Source organism: Xenopus laevis, chromosome 9_10S, assembly GCF_017654675.1.
Source record: "Xenopus laevis strain J_2021 chromosome 9_10S, Xenopus_laevis_v10.1, whole genome shotgun sequence".
Classification (NCBI taxonomy): domain Eukaryota; kingdom Metazoa; phylum Chordata; class Amphibia; order Anura; family Pipidae; genus Xenopus; species Xenopus laevis.
In genome coordinates, this window is record NC_054388.1 from 93498989 (window position 1) to 93524813 (window position 25825).

General features: G+C 40.0%; 1 protein-coding gene across 1 annotated transcript in view; it reads left to right on the forward strand.

Moving 5' to 3' along the window:
* Window positions 1-1298: 1298 nt before the first annotated feature.
* Window positions 1299-25825, forward strand: part of pdpk1.S (3-phosphoinositide dependent protein kinase 1 S homeolog) — a 39743-nt gene continuing 15216 nt past the window's right edge. Inside the window, exons 1-5 of the mRNA XM_018239141.2 lie at window positions 1299-1509; window positions 21078-21339; window positions 22603-22645; window positions 23181-23318; window positions 24776-24920. Of these exons, the coding sequence (XP_018094630.1) occupies window positions 21199-21339; window positions 22603-22645; window positions 23181-23318; window positions 24776-24920 (467 nt within the window). The 5' untranslated portion in view covers window positions 1299-1509; window positions 21078-21198. The remainder of the gene's footprint in view (window positions 1510-21077; window positions 21340-22602; window positions 22646-23180; window positions 23319-24775; window positions 24921-25825) is intronic.

Sequence of the window (25825 nt, forward strand, 5' to 3'; positions counted from 1 at the left end):
TGCTGCCCGCCTAGGTTGTAACTTTTGCTAAATGCCCCAAACTCTTTACTTACCCCTGGTGCAGATTCAGTGCATTGGAATTCACGGCAGCCATCTTCTTCTCTTCGGTAATCTTTGGGAAGTGCTGTATCGGTGCATGCGCAGTTGGAGCAATTTTTCAACAACTGCACATGAGCCGAAATTCTCAGATATTGCCGAATCGCTGGAAGAAGACCCGAAGATTACGGAAGCAGCTGAAGATGGTGCCCGTGAACTCTGCTGGACTCTCTGCTAGGTCTCAGCTCATCTGGATACTGCAATTTCTCTTAGGAAAGCTGCTCAAGATCTGCCAGGCTGAATGGGAATTATGAGTAAACAGCTGTTTCAAGTCCAGCCACAGATGTTCTATTGGATTGATATCTGGTCTCTGGCACGCCATTCCATTGTATCTCTTGTATATCTCCTGGCCCGCCTGCAGTTGCAGGGTCTGCTTCCTCTGTAGTTACACCCCTGGATCTCATGACAGGTGACATCAAAGAAAAGTCAATCTTTATTTCAAACAACTGTAGGACATGCCTTAGGCGCCCGCATTTCATGCACACAGGCACCTAATAATAGGCGTCTCCAGGCCTGGATTTGTTGCAAAGGCCTGGGCCCAGGGCGGCAGAAAATTAGGGGCGACATGCCGCTCAGCTAGGGTTGCCACCTGGCCGGTATTTTACCAGCCTGTCCGGTAAAAATGATGGTTGATCCCAATGTTATTAATAGGGAACAAATATATTTTTTTTCCAGAAAAGGTGCCTACGCCCAGCTGCTTTTTGGGATGCTGTGGGTGAGGGAGGTAGTGCAGGTGGGCGCGGCCTAGATCTGCCTGCTTGCCACAGAAATCTGGTCCTAGGCCTAAAGTTGCCCTTGTTTTTAGCTACAATTTTTGAAAAATCACAAAAAAAAAAGTACAAAAAAAAAAAAAGCTGGAACTCGGAGTAGGAAAAAAATTATTTGAATTTAGGTTAAATATTGGGCGCAAAGGCTTTAGTGGCAAATAAAGTTTCTCATTTTTCCTGGCTCAGGAGACTAATGAATTGTTGGGAGCAGAGCCTGAACTGGCAGTTATTGGGCAATTGCCAGATCCTCCCCAAGAAAAAAAACATGAGTTCTAGGAAGCAGAGAAAACGATGAATGACTTAGGTATTGGGCAACCATTGGGAGTAGAGTCTCTTGTGGCTGGCAACCACCACCAAACAATAAACTTGTTATCTTTAATTATTTCCCGAGATTAAAAGTAGGACCATTGTACGCGTCACACAGAGTGACGTACTCCGCCCTGGCGCCTTGTCACCACCAAGCGGCTGCTACGTGCCGCGTCACGACGCTTCTCCGTGTGGTGTGACGTCACAGCCTCGCGAGATGAGAATCGTGACGTCTGGATTAGCTGTCCGGCAGGAGTCAAGGAGCTAAACGTTAACAGCGATCCGGGACTGAGGGGAATAACAACGCGACTGTTCCGGGAAAGCGCGGGAGTGTTAGGCGGTATGTTTTAGTAGAACTATCCAAGCTGCAGCCCTTTAGCTGTTGTTGGGACTGCAGTTCCTTGGGATGCTGGGAATTGTAGTTGTTTGCCTGTTAGGAGGGAGTAATGGGTGTTCCATTTCAACAACAGCTTTAGGTAGACACAATGACACCTGGGGGATTTGCCCAGGGCTTCGAGCTGGAAACACGTACTGCTGAACTACAAATAACTCCAGCTGGAGGATGAAGGGATTGGCTGTGCTTCTCCCCAGCCCTACTCTCTACAATGTATTGGGGTGGAAGCAGCTCTGTGTATAGGAAGTGCAGATGCATGGAGTTCAGGAAGAAGGCCACAAGTTCACCTGTGTGTGTGTTGGGCCTTGTTTATAGTTTCTATTTGATACTGATTGTTATTGGGTTCTTATGTGTGTCATTTACTAGCGACTCACTCAGTTCCCTTTCTGTGGAAGGAGGAAGCAAACTGTCACATTGAGCAGGAGGTGTCATTCAGGGCTGTCCCATGATGCTCTAGTGGAAACCATCATTTCATTCACAGAACCCTCGTTACTATCCTCACCTGCTCCTTTCTCTCCAGCCTCAGACTACACTAGCTTTTGCAAGTTGGAAATGCCCTTTGCAGGGGTAAAGTTCTCAATGCTGATAATGGAACTCATTAAAGGTGGTTCACCTTTAAAGAGATTCTGACGCCTGAAATTAAACTCTTTTTTTTTTTTTCATCTATCATAATATTGCCTTTGAAAGCTACTTATAACTTTGCTATAAAGTATTTGCTCAAAGCTTTTACATTACCTGTCTGATGCCCCATGTTCCAGTATGCGGGGGCTGCCATGTTTGTGCAGCAGGAGTCCGTTAGCATTAGAAACTCTAACTGACAGGCTGAGATGGGACAGTCAGGTTGGCAAAACCGTCAGGTTTAGGAACTTCAATTAACAATGGCTTACCAAAACAAACCTCTCGGCAAAAAACGATCAACATGACCTATAGGTAACTTTTAATGTACATTTATATTTTAAAAAGGGGTATTTTATTGTCCGTATCACTTTAAGTTGAAGGAACACTAACCACAAAAAATGAAAGTGTTTTAAAGGAGAAGCAAAACCAAAAGTTAAAAAAAACTCAACTCCTACTCCCCCAGCCTAAGTGGTACCCCGGGCAAATGCCCCTAACTCTTTAATTGCCCCTCTGTGCAGATTCAGGCATCGGAGTTCACGGACACCATCTTCAGCCGCTTCGGTAATCTTCGGAATAAGACCGGTGCTTCTGCAATTTTCTTGAGTTTCAGCACATGCGCAGTTGCCGCGAAACAGACAAAGCCCAGCATCGGACTGGGCCAGTAGGACACCGGGGAAAAACCCGGTGGGCCCGGCCCTCTTGGGCCAGCCCAGACCTGGCCCCCTGTTGCTGGCCTGCTATTGCGTTTGTTTCGGGCTTTTTGTGCGCATATGCATACATTTTAACGCGCATGCGCGTACCTGTACTGCACTTCCGTCACTGGCCTTTTGTGTCGGTGCATTTTTTTGCGTATGCGCGTTGGCGCGGTTTTTGCACATGCCAGGAATTTAACGGTCAGAGGGGGGCCCCAGGGATTGCCTGGTGGGCCTTCGTTGTGCAGCCTCGAAGGCTCCAGTCCGACCCTGGCCACGCTGGTCTCATTCTGAAGACTACTGAAGAGAAGAAGATGGCGCCTGTGAACTCCGCTGGACAAAATCTGCACGGAGGGGTAATTAAAGACTTGGGGGCATTTGCCCAGGGTAACGCTTAGGCTGGGGAGGAGGGGGGGGGTCTATGTAGGGTAGGGTTTTTTTTAACTTTTGGGTTTGCTTCTCCTTTAAATGAATGACCATATAATTTACAGTTGCTCTGCAGTGATAAAACTGGTGTGTCTGCTTCACAGACACAACTATAGTTTATATAAACAAGCTGCTGTGTAGCTATGGGGGCAGCCATTCAAAGCTGAAAAGGGAGAAAAGGCACAGAATACACATATAACAGATAAGCTCTGTAGTATACAATGGGATTCTTTAGAGCTCATCTGTTAACTACTGTGTATCCTGTTCTTGAATGGCTGCCCCCATGGCTTCACAGAAGCGTGTTTATATAAACTATAGTAGTACTTATCTGTTATCTACTGTGTATCCTGTTCTTGAATGACTGCCCGCATGGCTACACAGAAGCTTGTTTATATAAACTATAATAGTGTTTCTGAAGCAAACCGTGCACGGCAACAGTACATTATATTGGCATTCCTTTAAAACACTTACATTTTTTGGTGTTACTGTTCCTTTAACTTTTAGTATGTTAAAGCTATAATTTTTATAGCTTTTAAATTATTTGCCACCGAACAAATTTGTTACTGCTAATCTTTTTAAAGTAAAACAACATAACGTGTACATAGTAGTGGTCAGGAATGGCTAAATACTCAATTGAAAGCAAAAAGTGCAGGTGAGAATAACAAATAGGCAGTGGTAGTTATTGCAGTGGGTAATGTGTTGTATTTACTGCACTCCTGTAATTCACTTCAGCTGCAATGGTGGTGCTGGTTCTACGTTGACCCAGCAAGGTCCCTTAGCAACAGCGATTTTTGTATATGGATCCGCACTCACTCAATTTTCTGCAGTATTTTTTATTATATTATCACCAAAACAGTATCACTGTTTTAGGGGGGGTTTCACCCTTCCTTCATCAACAGTTATTGCTGTGGGGACATCAAGCTTTTTCTACCGACATGGTAGAAGAAAGGGAAACAAAGAATTAAAAAAAAAAAAAGCGAGGGGAAGGGGAAAAAGAGAAAAGATAAAACATATAAACATGAGCCTGGAAGTTGTAGCCTATGCGGTAGCACATTGGGAAGTCAGTTATATATTATAAATATACAGATTATGCTAGTAACCTGGAGTGATATCGAATCTGCTACTTTTTATTACTTCTCTTTCTATGCGGCCCTCTCCTATTCATATTGCAGTCTTGAAATCAGTGCATAGTTGCTAGGGTAGTTTGGACTGCATTTTGGAGAGCTGCTGAATTAAAAACGAAATCATTTAGAAATCACAAATAATTAAAAAAAACAGTTGCAAATTGTTTCAGAATTTCACCTTCTGGATCATAGGAAAAGTTTAATTAAGGGTTAACAACCCCTTTCAATTATTTTTAATAAGATCTAGACATTGATATTCTGAGCCAATTTGCAGTTGGTCTTCATCTTTTATTGTTTTTCATATACTTAGCTTTTTGTTCAGCAGCTCTCCGTTAGGTATTTGAGCAGCTATCTGGCTGCTAGTCTTTTTTTAATTAACAACCAGGCAGTGGTTTGAATGAGCGATGGGAATATGAATAGCAAAATATAACTAAAATTAATTGTAGCTTCACAGAGTATTTGTTTTTGGCTGCTGCTGTCAGTGACCTCCCCCATTTGAAAGTTTGAGAATAGGCAAATCTTTCAAAAACTGTACGAAATAAATAATGAAAACCATTTGCAAAGTTGCTAGTAATAGGGCATTCTATAACATACTAAAAAGCTAACTTAAAGGGCACCTGTCCAGTTAGCGGTAACCGTAAGTTTTTTTGTTTGTATTGCTCCCTGACAGCGCTAGGACACTCACACTGAGAGGGAAATGTGCCCTTTAAAGGCAAACCACCACTTTAATGTGGATATTTTGTTCCTGTGTGGTACATGAAGCATTGCACAGTGCATTAGCAAATTATTAATTGCGGTTTGTTGTCTTAAGAATCTGTAGCCTGGTTATACAGTGTATTTGTAATATTCAGTTTAGAGTATAACTAGTGGTAGTATCCATGTTTTGGTGTCGGTGTCCTCCCATGATCACAGGTTTGACTTGGGATATAAAATTTACTGAACAGTTTTACTAGTTTTGGGAGGCTTTAATTGTATTATAGCAGTGCAGGTTTTGCCCACCCAGGAGAGAGGTGCTATACAGAGAACTATAGTGCTAGACTTTCAGGCAAGCCACCTCCCTAATAAGCTAACCAATTAGGCACGGCATCACTCCGTGTGTGCGTCCAAGTCAGCACAATATTGCAACAGGAGCTTTAGGGCAGGGACAAACGGGCAGATTCGGGGAGACTTAGTCGCCTGGCGACTAATTTCCTCTTCTTCGGGGCAACAATCTCCCCGAATTGCCTTCTGCCTGCTTAAAATGAAAACTCGCCTGCAGCAATGCACTTGCGACACTTCAATTTCCGAAGTCGCCCGAAGTTTCCCCCCGTGAAGCAACTTCGGGTGTCTTCGGAAATCGAAGTGCCATTGCCCTGGCGTTCTCTCATTTATAGCAGGGGGAAGGCAGTTCGGGGAGATTGTTGCCCTGCAGTAGAGGCGATTAGTCGCCAGGTGACTAAATCTCTCCGAATCTGCCCGTGTGCCTCCCCCGAGTTTCCAAAATTTTATTTTTTTAATAAATTGCAATTGGTCTAATTTGGAATTCATGGGAGTTTTGATAAATCTGCCCCTTAAAGTTCCATGGCTAAATCACTGAGAATTTTCTCCAGAAAATAAAGTCAATAATAAACAGTATCCTTATGGCACACAGAACATGTATATGAGTATACTGTAAAGCTCAAACTGATCATTTGTATGTGCCACAAGCAGACTGATGTCATGGATTGTTCTGAGAGACAGATTTAAAATCTTGACCGAACTTGTAGCATTTATTGCAATGGCTGTTAATAGGTATCCTTGTTTCTTTATAGCCACGTGTAGCTGGCCCCATAAGAAACAACAGTTCTTGTTTTGGCAGCTGCAAATGGGTCCAAAGGCAGCCTAACCTTGTAAGTTTGCAACTGTTTGTAAGTTTGCAACTGATACGGCCCAAGGTGCCAAACACCATATAGCTGGCTCTCCATTGTTCTAGTCATTAGGGCAGAAACTCAACAGAGAAAGCAAAGAGGTGCTGCAGCTGCTCTTCACCTCCATGTCTGTCAACGTAGCATACACTGTTCAATATGGTGCATTGGCAGATTAGATACTTGAACATGCCCACTCCCCTCCTGCATGTACTAAAAATTGTTCAAAACTTTAGTTCATACATTTTATCGGTACAGGTATGGGATCCATTATCTGTAAAATCATTGTAAAAAAAAGCTGTGAATTATGGAAAGGCTGTCTCCCACAGACTCCATTTTATCCAAATAATGCAATCTTTAAAAAAGTATTTTCTTTTTCTCTGTAATAATAAAACCCGTACCTTGTAATTGATCCAAACTAAGATATAATTAACCCTTATTGGAAGCAAAACCAGCCTATTGTCTTTTTCTTTTTTCAACCCAATTTAACTATGTAACTATTGGGTTTATTTAAAGGAGAACTAAACCCTAAAAATGAATGTGGCCAAATATGCCATATTTTGCCATATTGCACCAGCCTAAAGTTGCATCTTGTCAACAGCAGCAATGATCCAGGACTTAAAACTTGTCACAGGAGGTCGCCATCTTGGAAAGTGTTTGTGACACTCACATGCTCAGTGGGCTCTGAGCAGCTGTTGAGAAGCTAAGTTTAGGGGTTGTCACAAATTATCAAGCAATGGCCACTTTCGCGGCGCTTCAATTTACGATTGCGCTGGCGTTTTCTCATTCAAGCAGGAAGAAGGCAGTTCGGGGAGATTGTCGCCCTGCAGAAGAGGCGATCAGTCACCAGGCGACTAAATCTCCCCGAATCTGCCCCTACCCTTAAAGGCTACTTAAAATTAAATTTAAAAAAAAAAAGCTCCACACCCACCATTTGGGCAGTTTTGCTGTCAAGTCCTCTTTTTGGCTTTTCTCAATATTTAATTAGGGCATCCTTTGCTCAGAACAAGGTTATGACTTGATAGTGCCGTTTGTATGGGAAGCAAAAGTGGCCAAAGATAAAGAAAATGAGCAGGCGCGGGTGCAGCAGGAAAAGCCTCAAGTGGAGAGATAGCGTAAAACTATTTCTTGCATTCCTCTGTACATAGCTAAATTCAAACATCTAGTGCTATTTGTGGCCCACGTGTTGTTTTGATCGCTGCTACTCATGGTTCCGATCACAACTCCTCTACTGACCACAAATTGCTTCCCAGTCATTTGGGACACACTGGTGATTTGTAAAAATTTCACTTTTATTTTCTTGATTCACAATTGGTGCGTTTTTCTTTTCTCTTCAAAGTTAAATATGCAAATTAAGTTTTGAATTCAGTTCAGCTGAATCTTTTGTGGAGACTTGGGTATTCCCAATGTTTGAACATAATAGATTCAGTGCATCTCTGGACCCAAAGATGATCAAGATAAAAGTCAACTAAACTTTGCACGTTTCTAGAGCCACATCTCGTCGATCATTATAGTTTGTTAATGGTCTTTAGAACTTGTTTTTTTTTTGTTTTTTTTACAACTCCACTATGTTCAGTTTGAGGCTTTGTTAGGTGAATCCCTTTGAAGAAAGGAACCAATGATTATTTTACTAAGGTTTAACATCATGTGAAATATATAGTGAATAAAGTACCCCCTCTTGTAAAATATAAGGATATTATTAGTTACCGAGGAGTTTCATGACCATATAAAAACACGAGGCCGAAGGGGTACTTTATTTATTATAATACACAAATTTTAGTGAGTCATGTGACAGAAATGACATCACTACTCACCGTTTATAACTGATGACATCACTACTCACCGTTTATAAGGATATAATTTACAGGATATTCATGGCTTTTGTGTATTATAAGGATATAATACACAAAAGCCATGAATATCCTGTAAATTATATCCTTATAAACGGTGAGTTCTGATGTCATTTCTGTCAAATGACTCACTGAAATGTTGTCTATTATAATAAATAAAGTACCCCCAAAATATGAGGATATTAGACGTTACCTCGGAGTTCCATGACCTGTATAAAAACGCTCCTTAGTCGCCAGGCGACAAATCTCTTCTTCGGGGCGACTAATCTCCCCGAACTTTGGAAAACAAATCGCACAAGGTGAAGGCAGTTCGGGGAGATTAGTCGCCCCATATCTGACCATGTGTCTCTGCCCTAAGTTTATTAAAAAATCATGTAAACATTAAACCCAATAGGCTGGTTTTGCTTCCAATAAAGATTAATTATATCTTAGTTGGGATCAAGTACAAGCTACTGTTTTATTATTACAGAGAAAAAGGAAATCATTTTTAAAAGTTTGGAATAGTTGGATAAAATATAGTCTATGAGCCTTTCCGGAATTCGGCACTTTCTGGATAACGGGTTTCAGGATAATGGATCCCATACCTGTATTAGGATAAAAACATTTTTTCTTTATTTCCCTTTTCCCTTCCCTCTACTTTTCAAAATGAATGGCAAATGTCAGTTTTGCTTACTGCCAGCCTGGTAGCTGGACCCTTTGCTTGTAAATTCAGTAGCTGCAGTTTGAAGCCAGTGTGAAGTTAGTTAGCAGTTACGGATTGTCACTTTAAAAAAAAAAATAGAATTTCTGTTTATTACCTTTACAGAAAAAGGGCAAAGGTAAATTCACTAACACTTTGCCATGCAAGCAGAAAAAACACTAGCATTTTTAAAGAGTACATTTTTCCAACACTTCTTTATGTCTATGTGACATTTCTGAAACAAATAAAAACATATTTTGATGATTTTGCCTTTTTAGGGAAAATTTAAAGGGGTTGTTCACCTTCCAAACACTTTTTCAGTTCAGTTGTTTTCAGATTGTTCCCCAGAAAAAAAATGATTTTTTTCAATTACATTCCATTATTTATTTTTTAAATTTTTCCAAAATCTAAGTTTAAAGTTGATTTTTCGTGTCTCGGGTGTTTGAGTTGAGCTCAGTAATTCAGGTGCAGATTCGGAACTGTTAGAATTTTGTGACATTTAGTTGATACATTTCTCAGCAGCGTCTCTGGAGTATTAGCAACTATTGTATCAATTCGAACAGCTGCCTGTATTGAAACCCAGGGACAAAGATAAGAAATGTATCAACTAAATGTATCAATTTAGAACAGTTTACAGGGTCGACGACCCCCCCCCCCCATTCCTAGAGCTGCTTTAGAAGGTGAAAAATTACACTTTGCACTAAAATAATAAAAAAAAGGTGACACATAGAAAGTAATTGGAAAAAGTTGTTATTTCTGGTGATCTATCTGAAAACAACTAGTTGTTTGAAGGTGAACAACCCCTTTAAAAGGGTAGTCCACCTTTAAGATAACTTTAAGTATGTTAAATAATAGCAAATTCTAAGCAGCTTTTCAATTGGTTTTTATTTTTTCTAGTTTACGGACTATTCACATTTGTCATCTTCTACTTCTTTCCATCGTTTAGATGGGGGTCACTGATCCTGCATGGTTGCTAGGGTAATTTGGACCCTAGCACCGGATAGTTGTGAAATTCCAAACTGGAGAACTGATTAAAAAAAAAAAAGTGAAAATTCAAAAACCACAAATGATAAAAAATGAAGACCACTTGCAAATTGTTTCAGAATATCACTCCCTACTTCATACTCCATTGATTACCCATGTTTGTTAGGATGAACTGGCTAGAAAAGTACAAAAATGACAGTTGCTGGGCTTGAATTAAAATAATCACTTATAGGAAGGGCAACAGAACACTTGAAATTGCCAATGTTCAAAGTGAAGATTATTTGACCATGTTGATGGTTATATACAAATGATACATACATTTAATTAAATAATATATAGTACGATAAATTCCCTTTCTCCCTTTTCATGCCTGGCCTTTTTGATTTTGCTGCACCACATGTTGCCAAGCCTACATCAAAATGGTAACTGGAAATGAAGAATCTACAGAACTAGCCAGATACTTGACAGCCAGCACTGTAGATTTAATGATCTGCATCAGGAAACCGCTCAATATGTTTTTACATCTTCACCCACTTACAAGTCATAGAGGTTAAAGTAATAAAGGGAGCACCTCCACCCTCCCACTATAAACAGGGCAATTTTTTCAGAACTCTCTTTCTTCCTTTAAAGGAGAACTAAACCCTAAAAATGAATATGGCTAAAAAGGCCATGTTTTATATAATGACCTTATTGCACCAGCCTAAAGTTTCAGCTTGTCAATAGCAGCAATGATCCAGGACTTCAAACTTGTCACAGGGGGTCGCCATCTTGGAAAATGTCTGCGACGCTCACATGCTCAGTGGGCTCTGAGCAGCTGTTGAGAAGCTAAGCTTAGGGGTTGTGGAAAATTATCAAGCAGAAAATGAGGTTGCTCTGTAATATAAGCTAATGCTATAGGGCTGATTATTAAATTCTGATGCTAATTGCACTGGTTTCTGTGCTGCCATGTAGTAATTATCTGTATTAATTACTAATCAGCCATATATTGTGACATTTCTATTTTATGTGTACTGTATATTGTGAGTGGGTCCCTAAGCTCAGTAAGTGACAGCAGCACAGAGCATGTGCAGTGAATCAGCAGGAAAAAAAACGGGGAGCTACTGGGGCATCTTTGGAAACAGAAATCTTCCCTGCTAAAGGGCTGTGGTTGCCTTAGGCTGTTACAGAAGCTTTAGTTCTCCTTTAAACAAACAAACCCCTTCTCTAGCAGCCTTTGTGGAGATCATTCTCAGGGGTTGTATAGTGCACTGGTAATTTTATCAGCTCAGTTGGCTATTTGTGATCAGTAAGTGTCAAGGAATACTACAATGAAACTGGTTTCATATTCTTGTTTAGTGCATCAAAAAAACGTAGATATTTCTATATTAAAACAGTAGGCAAAAAATGTCTGCTCAGCACATTGCATTGTATATTGAGCTCATGTTGAAAAGGACTGTATACTATCCCTTTAAGTGCCATGTGATAAGAAGGATTAGGAAGGAGGTCTCTGACCTGTAGAGCTTGCAATCAAAGTGGGTGAATAACAAAGAGGCACAAATAGGAGTGTTGCATCCACTTGTGGCTTTGCTTATAGGGATAATGAGAAATGTTGATCAGCGCAGCATTTGCTAAAGACTACGGATGCACCGAATCCACTATTTTGGATTCAGCCGAACCCCTCGAATCCTTTGCAAAAGATTCAGCCGAATACCAAACTGAATCCGAATCCTAATTTGCATATGCAAATTAGAGGAGAACATTTTTACTTCCTTGTTTTATGACAAAAAGTCACGCAATTTCACTCCCCGTCCCTAATTTGCATATGCAAATTCGGATCGGCCTGGCAAAAGGATAAGGTCGAATCCCGGATCTGTTGCAGACCTGCTTCGTACTGTATGCTTCAAAGCTGGGAAAGTGTGCCTTCACTATTCTGCATGTGCCTTTTCCATTAATAATGTTACAATTTACTTCAGCTGATTTGCACCTGTACTTTATGTGGAAATGGATCATGCATATCCGTGGTGTTCTTCCTTCTCTAACTTTATAACCAGCAACTTACATTACAAGTATACATTTCTAAAAAAAAAAGCCAGTTGTGCATATGCGGATCTGAGAATGCAAAGGCAAAATGCAAGAGGCAGATATGAATTAGAAGTGTAAATGAATGAAATGAGTGAGTTGTAAAATGCAATAACAACAAGAGTGGTTTGTCTGCGTTCATTGCATTGTATATAGCCAATGGCAGCCTCAATCTGCCTGGAATTCAGTTTGGCTTCTACGTGGATTTGCAGAGACCCGCACTGTCAGTGAATGTGTCTGCTAATTGATAAGCACTTTCTATATATATGTTTGGTAAAAATGTCTTTTACAGGGGACCTAAAATCATAAGTATTTCTTATAAGGCAGTGATATTCTTAAACAATTTGCAATTCAGCTTATCGTGAAATTGAAAATCATCATACTGAAATAAGAAACTTTCTAAATACAGTCCATTAAATATTCTGCATTGTTTCTGAAATAATCAAGTCCTATCTTCACTATCCCTCTCTCAGCATCTGTTTCTCTTCATTCTCTCTTCATGCAGCAGTTGGGTGTCAGATAATCATTGACAGTTAGATCCAATATATCTTATAGGGGGGCTCCTTTTGCCTAGAAGATGTATCAGAGCTCACTCTATTAAAATCATCATGTCTCTCTACATGCAAGATTTCTGCAAAAGGCAGTTCTTTTTTTAGATTTTATTTGTACTGGAATCAGTTATTTGAGTGAGCTCTAATTCATCTGCTAGGTAAGAGCCCCCCTATAAGATATATTGGATCTAACTGTCAATGAATATCTTATTCCTCATATTTCAGTATGATGAAGCTTGTATTAAATTTTCATTTTTGCAAATAGTTCCTCTTAAATATAAAACCTCATGGTATAGTTGCCTATTCTCTTGACTTTCACTTTTGTGACTGATCAGGCCTTCAAGGGGTGGTTCACCTCTAAGTTAACTTTTAGTGCGTTATAGAATGGCTAAATCGAATCAATTTTTCAATCTGCCTTTATTTTTTTTATTTGTTAAGTGAGAAGGAAAGGTTAAAACTAGGGATGCACCGAATCCACTATTTTGGATTTGGCCGAACCCCCGAATCCTTTGTGAAAGATTCAGCCGAATACCAAACCGAATCCGAACCCTAATTAGCATATGTAAATTAAGGGTGGGAAGGGGGAAAAAAATTTACTTTCTTGTTTTGTGACAAAAAGCCACATGATTTCCCTCCCCACCCCTAATTTGCATATGCAAATTGTGATTCGGATTCGGTTCGGCCGGGCCGAATCCCAAACCAAATCCTGGATTCGGTGCATCCCTAGTTAAAATTAAGTAATCCTTATCAGAAAGGTCCACCTAAATACACCAGTAAACCCTCAAAATAGTGCTGCTCTGAGTCCCCTTTCAAAAGAAACAGCATTTCTTTCCTTCTATTGTGTACACATGGGCTTCTGTATCAGACTTCCTGTTTTCAGTTTAAACCTACTTGCCCCGGGACTGAGCATGCTCAGTTTGCTCCTCTTCCCCCTTCCTTCTCTGTTGTAATTTGAGCCCAGAGCTATAAGTGAGCAGGGAGAGACTCGGGCAGGAAGTGATGTCACACCAAGCTGATACTGCAGCTGCTATCCTAAACAAACAGAGAGCTTCTAGAACTTTTGGGTATGGTAAAACATTCTATAGAATAAATATAGCATTCTAGCTTGCACTATTGCAGCTAATCTATTGGCAATGAAATACCTCCGCAGCTTTCCTTCTCCTTTAAAAATTTTTTAATTTTTATCAGACTCTTTCCAGCTTTTAAATGGGGGTCACTGACCCCATCTAGCAAAAAATGCTCTGTACGGCAATTATTTTATTGTTATTGATACCTTTTTACACGTCTTCCTATTCTGGTGCTCTTCTCTTCACATTCCAGTCTCTTAATCAAATAAATGCATGGTTGCTAATTTTGTCCCTAGCAACCAGATTGTTGAAAACTGCAAACTGTAGAGCTGATAATGAAAAAGGGAAATGGCTCAAAAACTGTGAATTGAAGAAAATGTAAAGCAATTTTAAATTGTCTCAGAATATCACTCTTTACAGTTACTTTAAAGATGAACAACCCCTTTACATTAAGCACGCTTTGCAAAATGTTTCTGCCCTCCATCAGCGGCATGACCTTATGGGAGAGATTTCTTGAAAACCGCTAATTTACAGTAAAAGGAAATGTCATTTTCATACACAGAATTAACACTTTTTAAAATGTTTCGCTATTTCACTCAAGCTTTACACAGAATAAGAAATGATCCTGAACTGTGTTCCTCTAAATCTATTGGTAGAATGATTACATGGTGCCATATGCTCAAGCTTAGTCTGATACATATCGGCAGTAGTGCTAATATACTTTTTTTTACTGCATACACTAGGGACAGATTAATATGATGACTCGTATAGGCGGCTGCAACTCATTGAATCTCAGTAGTACGTAACGCATTTTAGGACATCCTGCAGCAAAATACCTGTCCTTCATGCTATGTCCTATGCGTTCAGAATGGAGCATTGGTTGCTTTTACCATCATTTATCGTCCAAATCTCCAATCACACCTCCATCCTCTACCCTACCTTCTCAGCCGCCAGTCATACAAACTCCGCCCTCAGCCTACCGCCCTCAGCCCACCATCCTTCGGCCTCAGTCTTCCGCCGTCAGCTCTCCATCCTTCTCCCTCAGTCATCTGCCTTCCGCCCTCAGTCCTCTTCCTTCAGTCCTCTTCCTTCCGCCCCTCACTCACCACTTTAAAAACTTATGGATAAGACTGTCGGCTGAAAAGAGAGATCTGAGGGGGGGATTGCTGAGGAAAGAGGGTGGAGGGCTAAGCAGGGATGGCGGAAGGAAGAGGACTAAAAGGAAGAGGACTGAGGGCGGAGTTCGTTTGACTGACGGCTGAGAAGGGAGGGTAGAGGACGGAGGTGGCCTGGTAACCAATCAGTGGGAACCAAGAGAGCTGCAAAGCAGGAAGTAATGTTCTGGCTATTATGTTAGACATCCAGTCACTCCAGCCTTTATACATTATATTTTTGGCTGTATTGAAAACATTTTTTTTATTTTGTACAGCCTATCTATTTACCTAGTTTTTACACTGAACTGTTCCTTTAAGGGAAATTGCTCTGGCTGATTCATATGGAGCACCCCCCCAGCAAACAGCTGATAAGGAAAAGGGGATTTTGTCTCAAAATGCAAAGTCTCGTGTTTCTTTGCTGGAATCCGCCAAGTGTGTTCACAGCAGAGCCAACATGAACTTCAGGGCACAAACACAGAAGTGGATTCTGTTAGCAGTTGGGGGCTGAAATTGGCCTGCGTATTTCAGCAGACTGATTTTGGCCCTAATCTAAAGGGAAAGAATACCCCCTTTTTTTTTTAAATACAAAGGGCCTGGTCAATTTTTGAGCTTAGAGGAAACTGGGCTGGGTAGTGCTAAGTTGTATCATTTTATTATAAACATATGTGTAGAAACTTCTAAAACTTGTATAGAAACTTTCATAACTTGTGGAAAAATGAAAGACCAGGACTATTGGTTGTTTAGAGTTTGAGTTTATGACAAACGCCACTAACCCCCAATGAATTAAAAATCTCAATGTTAATACCACTGACCCTCAGTGAACTGACTGACACATTAAAGGGGTTGTCCACCTTTAACTGTTTTTTTCTATAATATACATATTCTGAGACAATTTGCAATTGGCTTACATTTATTATTTGTTGTTTTTGAGTTATTTCGCTTTTTGTCCAGCAGCTCTCCAGTTTCCAGTGTCAGCAATGTGGTTGTTAGGATCCAAATTACCCTAGCAACCATGCATTGATTTTGCACTGACTAGAAAGATAATTAGTAATAGAAAGTAGCAATAACAATAAGGCCCTTATTTATCAAAATCCAAATTTTCCTGACTATTTGAATAATAAAAGTTTGACCAAACAAGAATCCACGATTGGACCTTATTTATTAGTAAAAAAAAAAAAAAAGCATGATTTAATTGGATCAGGGACAAACGTGAAAAAATGGAGTGAAAACCCAAATCGTATTATTTTTATTCTGAGTTTTTTCCCAAATCGCTCGATTTTTTTTTTTTTTTTTTTGTTAACCGGAGTCCTGCGCGGAATTTCTAAGACCCCGACCCAAACCCGCATATTTACCCACTTTGAACTGCTACCTGACCCAAACCTGCAACTACCTTATCCACAACGGGCTGACCACCATTAAACCAGAAGTGATGTTGCAGCAAACCGGAAGTGACATCATCAAACATGGATAGCCGAGAGGGACAGAAGCGTGCCATGTGATGTAAGAGAGCTGTGCCTGAAGTCAGATGGGAAGGGAAGTGAAGGGAAAGCTGCAGAGAGAGAGAGCTGCAGCAGGAATAGACATGCAACCCGACCCGCTACCCAGCAGACCTGCATCTATAACCATACCTGGAAAGCCTACCCTCGTTCCGCAGGGTACCCCCGCTTTTTTTGCAGGTAACCCACGGTTACCGACCCGCTGCAGGACTCTTTCCCGGGCAGATAACAGGTCCCATACCTGTAGTAGAAATTTACACACAGGGAGAACAAGCATCATAATAAAAAAAGTAACTACTTTTAGGACTATGTGTTTGTGTTCATAGTGTGTCCCAAACAAATGACTTAATATGAGACCCCATGAATTCTAATGGCAGCCCTGACATCCATTACTATACTCTGAAATAGAAATAAAGCATCTTGGTGCATCTCTGTGCAGGTCCATGGCTTGGCAAGTTTGTTAAAACAAAAAGTAGAGTTGATATGTTTGAAAAGAAAGAGAAAAAAACTGGCAATCATGTAGCATTTGTGACACGCTATGATGTCTTGAGTAAACATATAGCAAAAATTTTAAGAGTTCATTGGTCTCTATTAAAGGATAATCTCCCACAAACTGAAGCCTTTGAGAGACCCCCGGTTATTGCCTACAAGAAGGGAAGAAATCTAGGTTCAGCATTGGTTAAATCTGATTTGAGCACGAATAGTGTAGATTTGAAGTATAGAAATAAAAAAGGAACTTTTCCATGTTTTGACGGCAACTGCTGTTCTAATGTTCAGAAAGGCGAATTTCTTTATCATCCAAGGAAGGGTAATCCAATTCAGATTCCCGGGCGGTTCTCTTGTGGTTCCACTTACGCTGTGTATGTTATCAAATGCCCGTATGTGGGCCAGACAACTAGAACCGTCCGGGAACGAATTCGTGAACACAAGTAGGCTATTAGGACTGGTAAAAAAGAACAGGCAGTTGCAGGTCATTTTAATGCATTGGGCCATAATGTGAACCAATAGCGGTTTCAGGTCATTGATGTGGTGGAACCAAAACTTAGAGGGGGTGACAGACTTAAAGAGTTATTATTTAAAGAAGCTTCCTGGATTAGGAAACTTGAAACATTAGCCCCTCTGGGTCTAAACAAAGAATGTGACCTGAAACCAATTTTTAGATAAAACATTTTTAATAGCTGTATATATATATATTTCTATTTTTGTATCTTTCACAGATTTGCTACACATGAATCGTGTTGTTTTTTTCATTATCGGAAACATTATTGGACATTTAAAAAGTTAGTGTGTTACTTATCACATGATGTGTATTAACCACTAGATGGAGAGATGGGGGTATAAAAAGTGTGATGTAAATTGTCGGTTAAAGGGATGCTGTCATCGGAAAACATGTTGTTTCTAAACGCATCAGTTAATAGTGATACTCCAGCAGAATTCTGCACTGAAATACATTTCTCAAAAGAGCAAACAGATTTTTTTATATTCAATTTTGAAATCTGACATGGGGCTAGACATATTGTCAATTTCCCAGCTTCCCCCAGTCATGTGACTTGTGCCTGCACTTTAGGAGAAAAATGCTTTCTGGCAGGCTGCTGTTTTTCCTTCTTAATGTAACTGAATGTGTCTCAGTGAGACATGGGATTTTACTATTGAGTGTTGTTCTTAGATCTACCAGGCAGTTGTTATCTTGTGTTAGGAAGCCGTTATCTGGTTACCTTCCCATTGTTCTTTTGTTTGGCTGCTGGGGGGGAAAAGGGAGGGGGGTGATATCACTCCAACTTGCAGTACAGCAGTAAAGAGTGACTGAAGTTTATCAGAGCACAAGTCACGTGACTGGAGGCAGCTGGGAAATTGACAATATGTCTAGCCCCATGTCAGATTTCAAAATTGAATATAAAAAAAATCTGTTTGCTCTTTTGAGAAATGGATTTCAGTGCAGAATTCTGCTGGAGCAGCACTATTAACTGATTCATTTTGAAAAACATTTTTTTTCCCATGACGGTATCCCTTTAAGCTTGACAAAGGGTCAGGTGTGACCCGAAACGTTGCTGTAATGCCCTAAAAGAGTTCTAATAAAGGTGCTGTTTCGTCTTGTAACTTGGCAAGTTGTCAGCCTGGGGAAAAAAAAAAAAAAGGCGTGCATGTTTCTATTTGACTAAAGTACTACCGAAATACTTATGCTGGTGTCGAAAGAGCACTGAAATGTACAAATGTGCTAAAAAGCAACTTTCAGCCTCTGCATGTTCTATTCTATAAAGTGAATGTATTGGAAGTTGCTGAGTATCAGGGACAGACCCGTGTGGTTTAGTTTTGGTGTGTGTATTCAAGAATAGCACAGGCAGCCAGGTGCTTGGAAAGTACCAATTACTGTTTATTTACTCTCGGCCTTTGTAGTGCGGCATGCCTTGTGTTTTGGAGTTTTCTCACAGAAATTCCATTATGTAGGCGTTTCTTGTAATAAAACTTTAGTGGATGAAGTTGTATGAAAAAAAAAAAAATCCCAAACACGTTAGTGGGAATGCTTAATGCAGATGGCTGCAATAAATCTATTATTTATTGCTACAAGTAAACACGCGTTCATGAAATGCCAGAATAGAATTCAAATATTTTTTTCTTTTTTTGCGGACGTTTCTTTTATATACGGGTATGTGATCGTTTGTCCCATTATCCAGAATGAAAGGCCATCTCCCATAGCATCCATTTTAATCAAATCATTTCTACAATGGTTTGTGTTTTTTTAACTGTAATAATAAAAAAGTACAGGTATAAGATCTGTTATCCAGAAAGCTCCAAATTATGGAAAGGTCGTCTCCCATAAAGTCTATTTTATCCAAATAAAGTTAAATAACTTATTTTGAATAAAAGTTTTTAATGATTTCCTTTTTCTCTGTAATAATAAAACGAGTACCTTGTACTTGATCCTAACTAAGATATAATTCATCCCTATTGGGTTTATTTAATATTTACATGCTTTTCTAGTAGACTTAAAAAGGTGGTTCACCTTTAATTTAACTTTTATTGTGTTATACAATGTCCAATTCTAAGCAACTTTTCTATTGGTCTTCATTATTTACTTTTTTATAGTTTCTAAATTATTTGCCTTCTCTTTTCAGCTTCCAAATGGGGGTCACTGACCCTATCTAAAAAACACATGCTCTGTAAGGCTATACATTTATTGTTATTGATACTTTTTTATTACTGATCTTTCTATTCAGGCCTCTCCTATTAATATTCCAGTCTCTTATTCAAATCGGTGCATGATTGCTATGGTAATTTGGGCCCTAGCAACCAGATTGCTAAAATTGCAGACTGGAGAGCTGCTGAATAGAAAGCCAAATAAGTAACAAATCACAAGTAATAAAAAATGAAAACCAATTGCAAATTGTCTCAGAATATCACTCTTCACATCATTCTAAAAGTTAACTCAAAGGGAAACAACCCCTTTAAGACATGAAAGATCCATTACCCGGAAAACCCCAGGACCCGAGCATGGTCCCATTCCTGTACCTTGTACTTGATCCCAACTTGGATGATATTATAATTTTTTATCATTTATGGTTTTTGACTTATTTAGCTTTTTATTCAGCAGCTCTCCAGTTTGCAGTTTCCACAATCTGGTTGCTAGGGTCTTTGGGTCCCGTTATCCAGAAACCCATTATCCAGAACAAATTACGAAAAGGCCGTCTCCCGTAGACTCCATTTTATCCAGATTTCCTTTTTCTCTCTAATAACAAAACAGTACCTTGTAATGGCAACGTTTTCCAAAGTCGCCTGAAGTTTCCTCCTCGGGCGACTTCGGAAAATGCCACGCCACGTGTGCTTTAGCGCAGGCAGATTTTCATTTCAGTGGATGGGAAGACACGAGGAGGCAGTTCGGGGAGATTGTCGCCCAGAAGTCGAGGCAATGAGTTGCCAGGCGACAAAATTTCCCCGAATCCCCTCGTGTGACCTAACCCTAAGTAGGAGAAATAGCCTGCCAGAAAGTAGTTTCATCCTCAAGTGCAGGCACAAGTCACATGACTGGGGCAGCTGGGAAACTGACAATATGTCTAGTCCCAGGTCAGATTTCAAAATTGAATATAAAAAAATCTGTTTGCTCTTTTGAGAAATGGATTTCAGAGCAGAATTCTGCTGGAGCAGCACTATTAACTGATGTGGTTTGAAAAAAACGCGTTTTCCCATTACAGTATCCCTTTAATATATGATACAAAGATCCAAATTATGAAAAGATCCATTATCCAAAAAAACCTCTGGTCCTGAGCATTCTGGATAACGGGGCCCATACCTGTACTATGAGTTCTATCATTTCACACAGTGTATAATGTGCAACAGCTTAGCTCAGGTAACTGATAGTAACACAGATAATGAGCTTTGAATCATCAGGAAAGGAGATGAGATGTTACTGGGGGCAAAATTCTTCCCTACTAAATGTCTGTGTTGGCCTTGGGCTGGTACAGAAACCCAAAACATAAGGTGAAGCATGTCTAGGCTAATTCTTTGTTTAGCTTTAGGTCTCCTAAGCAGTCAAAGATTTTGACGTGTCCCCTTTCTGCCTTGACAGGACAAGCTCTGTGCTGCTTCACACCATATATATGTATACATCTTGTCTTGCGGGTATCGTATACACTTCCCACACCAGCTTTTTATGAAATCTTGAAAGACACAATTTGAAATGCGTGGGCGTGTAGAGCGTGCATGCCAGCTCATTTACCTTGGTGGCTGCTTTTCCTGGATGAGTAGTCACGTGACTGCTAGTAAATATGCTGCTCTAGTGCCAACAATAACGTCTTTGGAAAAAAAACTTTTTTTTTTAAACTCTATTAAATTATATTTATTATGACAGTGGTACCTTTTTAAGTGGTATATAGAGTAAATGTTGTATTAGAGTTGCAGCAACATTTTAACTATCGAGTGCCCGCTGTTTTCTTTCAGTATGATGCTATTCCTATTCAGTCAAGTGTGGTCCTATGTTCCTGCCCATTGTCTTCAGTTGTGAGACGCTCCTTCAGACTCCAGCTCTTCACCTGTCCTTGGCAGTGGACCAAGTACCAACATGGATGTGAAGGCTGTAGAGTCCAGAACAAACCCATTGCCGCACCCAGGACAGCAAGAACCGCACTCTCAACAGCCCCGAAAAAAACGACCCCAGGATTTCAAGTTTGGAAAAATTCTGGGTGAAGGGTCTTTTTCAACAGTAAGTGCATAGTACCTTCCATTCCTGTACTATTGTGTACATGTAACTAGCGATGCACCAAATCCAGGATTCAGGTCGGTATTTGGCCAAGATTCGGCCGAATCCTTCTGCCCGGCTGAACCGAATCTGCATATGCAAATCAGGGGTGTGACTTTTTGTCACAAAACAAGGAAGTAGAAAATGTTTCCCATTCCCACCCCTTATTTGCATGCAAATTAAGAATCGGTATTCGGCCAAATCTTTCGCGAAGGATTAGAAGGTTTGGCCAAATCCAAAATCATGGATTTGGTGTATCCCTACCTGTAACAGTTGTGCGTGTTCTATATTTGATATGTTTATTTGTCTTTATCTGAAATTGTAAAACTACCCACTATCAAATTTCAGTCTTTTTCCTTTTTCAATCAAGTTTAGGAGCAACACAAAAATAACAATTCCCTTGCTTCTGCAAGTCTTCTGTTTTAGGGTCAGGGCACACGAAGCTACTGGTGGAGATTAGTTGCTCAGCGACAAATCGTTTTTTATTCGGGTGACTAATCTCCCCAAACTGCCTCCCCGTCGTCTAGAATCTAAAAGGCCGGCCGGATGGCATTAGGATCGCTTCGTTTTCCGAAGTCGCCCAAAGTTTCCTCGTGAGGCAAATTCGGAAAACTAAGCGATCCGAGTGCCATCCCGCCAGCCATTTAGATTTCTAGTAAAAAATAAGGGGCATTTGCCTGGGCGGGCATGTAGGCTAGGAGGGAGGGGGGGTCTACCCAGGGTAGGATTTTTTTATTACGGGTTGAATTCTCATTTAACATGATCTGACTTGATCAACCAGCAGGAGTGTGTTTTGTTCTAGGTTGGCCAATGTCACCATACAGATTGGGTTATTGGTGAGGCAAATTATTTTTCCATATAGGTTAATTGCACCAGGGTGTCATCACGCAAAATGCTTGTTAAAGAGAACCCCACACAAGAAATGATGCTTCCATAGAGCAATTGCAAGTCATTTTACCCTTTGTTACTCGCTTTACACTTAGTGGCTGTATTTCTAAGCTGAACACTTCTGCAATAGGATCATGGATATTTCTGTAACTGCCATTAAATTAGTTAATTTTGCACTGCAGTTATTTGTATATATTTAGTTGTTTCAACTAGTGAGCTGTATTACTTTTGTTGTCTAGTATATTACATTTCTGCATTACTGTTTTTAGATGCTTAGATTTGTCTAATGTTGTATTTTGTTTTATTTATTTTTTTTGCTTCATTTTCTAATTATTTCAGGTTGTCTTAGCCAAAGAGATAACAACAGGAAGAGAATATGCCAGTAAGTAATTTTTACCCTACTTCCAGCCAATAATACTGGCCAGCAGTGTATTTGGTAATTCGTACTCTTTAAAAATACTGTATATTACTTTACAGTGGAACCTCAATTTTACATCCCCTCATTTTAAATTTTCCCTCATTTTTGCATTGTTGTTTTGTGATCCCACCTATATATTATGCACAATACGTTTCCCTGATTTTACATTTTCCTGAAATCTACACCATTTTTTTCTGGTCTCCTGAAAAACATAAAGTGGGGGTACACACACACACACACAATCCTAAACATGTTGTATATTGGGAATATATACAAATACATCTTGGAATTTATAACGTTCGCCAACTGGCAAGCACCAAATAAAACTTATAGCGGGGGGGAGGCTTGGATTAATTTTTAAACAGAAAAAAGTTGGTGCCTAAACCACCCCATTATTACTGACGCCTTCCTATGGATTTTATAGGACGGTTATAGTATAGATTTAAAGTATATCTGACATCATCACAAAACCATTTGAACTCTCTTTCTTATATTCTAGTTAAAATTTTACAGAAGCGACATATTGTAAAGGAGAACAAGGTACTTTATGTGACCAGGGAAAGAGATGTTATGTCCCGTTTGGACCACCCATTCTTCGTTAAACTTTATTTCACGTTTCAAGATGCTGAAAAGCTCTGTATCCTTTGCTCAGAAAAAAAAAAAAACCCCGAGGCAATTGGGGTTAATCTTGCATTGATGTGGAGCTAAGTACATATATTACCAGGTTCTCAGACAGAAGGTATTGGGGTTGTTTTGTTTTCTTTATTATTGCCATTGGCAAAAGGTGTTTCCCAGTGTGCGTGTTACCTTATTTAGAAGACATTAAGGGTTAGGCCACACAGGCAGATTCGGGGAGATTAGTCGCCCATAACAAATCTCCTCTTCAGGGCGACTATTCTCCCCGAACTGCCTCCCCTGCGGCTAAAATGTAAATAGCCGGCGGGATGGCGCTCGGATTGATTCATTTTCCGAAGTCACCCAAAGTTTCAGTTCGGGCGACTTTGGAAAACGAATCAATCCGAGTGCCAACCCCACAGCAATTTACATTTTAGCCGCAGGCGAGGCAATTCGGGGATATTAGTTGTCCTGAAGAAGAGGAGATTTGTCGCCGGGCGACTAACCTCCCCGAATCTGCCTGTGTGACCTGGCCCTTAAGGCTCATGTCTATGCTGGTTCCAATATACTTAGTGGGAGAGGCATGGGCAGTTCTGGGGACATTTACTTGTGAAGACAACCTAATATTAGCTTAAATCCAGTCTCTTTTACTTGTCTAAAGCGATAATAGCCCATTTACATGCCTCCGTATATCTGTATGAGACTTGCTAAGCTGGCCCCCTGTTCTGTGGTTAGTTCTTCATGCTTCAATATGGGGGGGTTTGTGGATGCACACCTAAGGCCAATTTCAAAAAGTATAATTTCAAAAAGTATAAAGCCCTGTCTAAGTAATTCAAACCCCCCCATATAGTTCTTCATGCTCTCAGCCTGAATTTTTTATCTATTTTTTTGGTCGGTTTGTTTTTTTTTTTGCATGATGATATAAGCGGATCCAGTCCCTTCCGCAGCTCTAATTGTGTGCAGAGAACAGCCCAAAAATGCCTGCTTTTGTATATTTGGGCTGACCTCCACTCCATGTGCCTACACGCAAGCTCTCACAGCCTGCAAAAAGAAAACAAAAAGGCAGGCACCCAGCACTTACAGTGGCTGTACACTTACAGTGGCTGTACACTTACAGTGGCTGTACACTTACAGTGGCCTATCATGTGTGGCACTGCAGAATTGAGAATGGGAAGTCCAGAGAGATACAGTGGCTGCGACAATTGGGCTGGGTACTGTTAATGCCATATTGTTGCAGTACGCCTCACCCCTTATGACTGAGCTTATAGAAGTGAAATTAATTTAGTTTAAAAGCAAAAGCAAGAATATACACGTCACAATTAACACCAGTATGAATTCCCAAGAAAAAGTAATTGAAAGCATAACCTTAAACATCAAGATTTACAAAGAAACGCAGAATCATAGAAAAATGTAAAGTGAAATGGATCAGACATGGAATATCCTTTGGCTATATCTGTCCTTCCTTAACCAATCTAACAGATTTTGGTCTTAGTTACGCTAAGAACGGAGAACTACTAAAGTACATACGAAAGATTGGCTCATTTGATGAAACCTGCACAAGATTTTATACTGCTGAAATTGTATGCGCTTTAGAATATCTGCACGAGAAAGGAATTATTCACAGGTAAACGGCTAATGTGGAATTGGGAAACTGAAATAATTTAGTTTCTTTAAAAGTGTAACTATCTCATGTTGCAGCTTTAGCCTTGATTAACCAGCTACTGCTTTACTTGCAGGCTGGCAATGAGGTCCTTATCATATTTATATAGCAAGGAGAATTTCCTAGGTTTTCTAAAAACCCTTAATGGGAGATTTCATAAATCCGTGCCAACAGCACTAGTTATTCCACTTTACTAAGCAAAGTTCTGCAGGAAAATTAGGGGAACGTTGTCCCTTTTAAAGTGAGAAATCAGTCTGTCATAATGATAGTATTTCATAATTCCATAGAATGTATCACTCTCAAGGGGAAATAGGGGTTATAGCTAAAGAACATAAGGCTAAAATACATGTTTGTTGTGTACCTTTAAACTAGGGATGCACCGAATTCAGGATTCGGTTCGGGATTCAGCCAGGATTCGGCCTTTTTCATCAGGATTCAGATTCAGCCGAATCCCCTTGCCCGGCCGAACCGAATCCAAATCCTAATTTGCAAATGCAAATTAGGGGTGGGGAGGGACATCTTTTGTCACAATACAAGGAAGTTAAAAAAAATTCCCCTTCCCATCCCTAATTTGCATATGGGATTCGGATTCAGTTTTCAGCCAAGTCTTTCGCAAAGGATTCAGGGGTTCGGCCGAATCCATAACAGTGGATTCGGTGCATCCCTACTTTAAACACAATCTCTTTATTCCAGACAATTCATTTGATCAGAAATGACTGGTTTCATTAAAAAGGTCAACTTCAAAGTATAAAAAACCTTAAAATTAGTGAAATTAAATGAGCTCTTAAAGAGGTTGTTCACTTTTAAAACAAGTTTTAGTATGATATAGAGTGTTATTCTGAGACAATTTTAAATTGGCTTTCATTTTT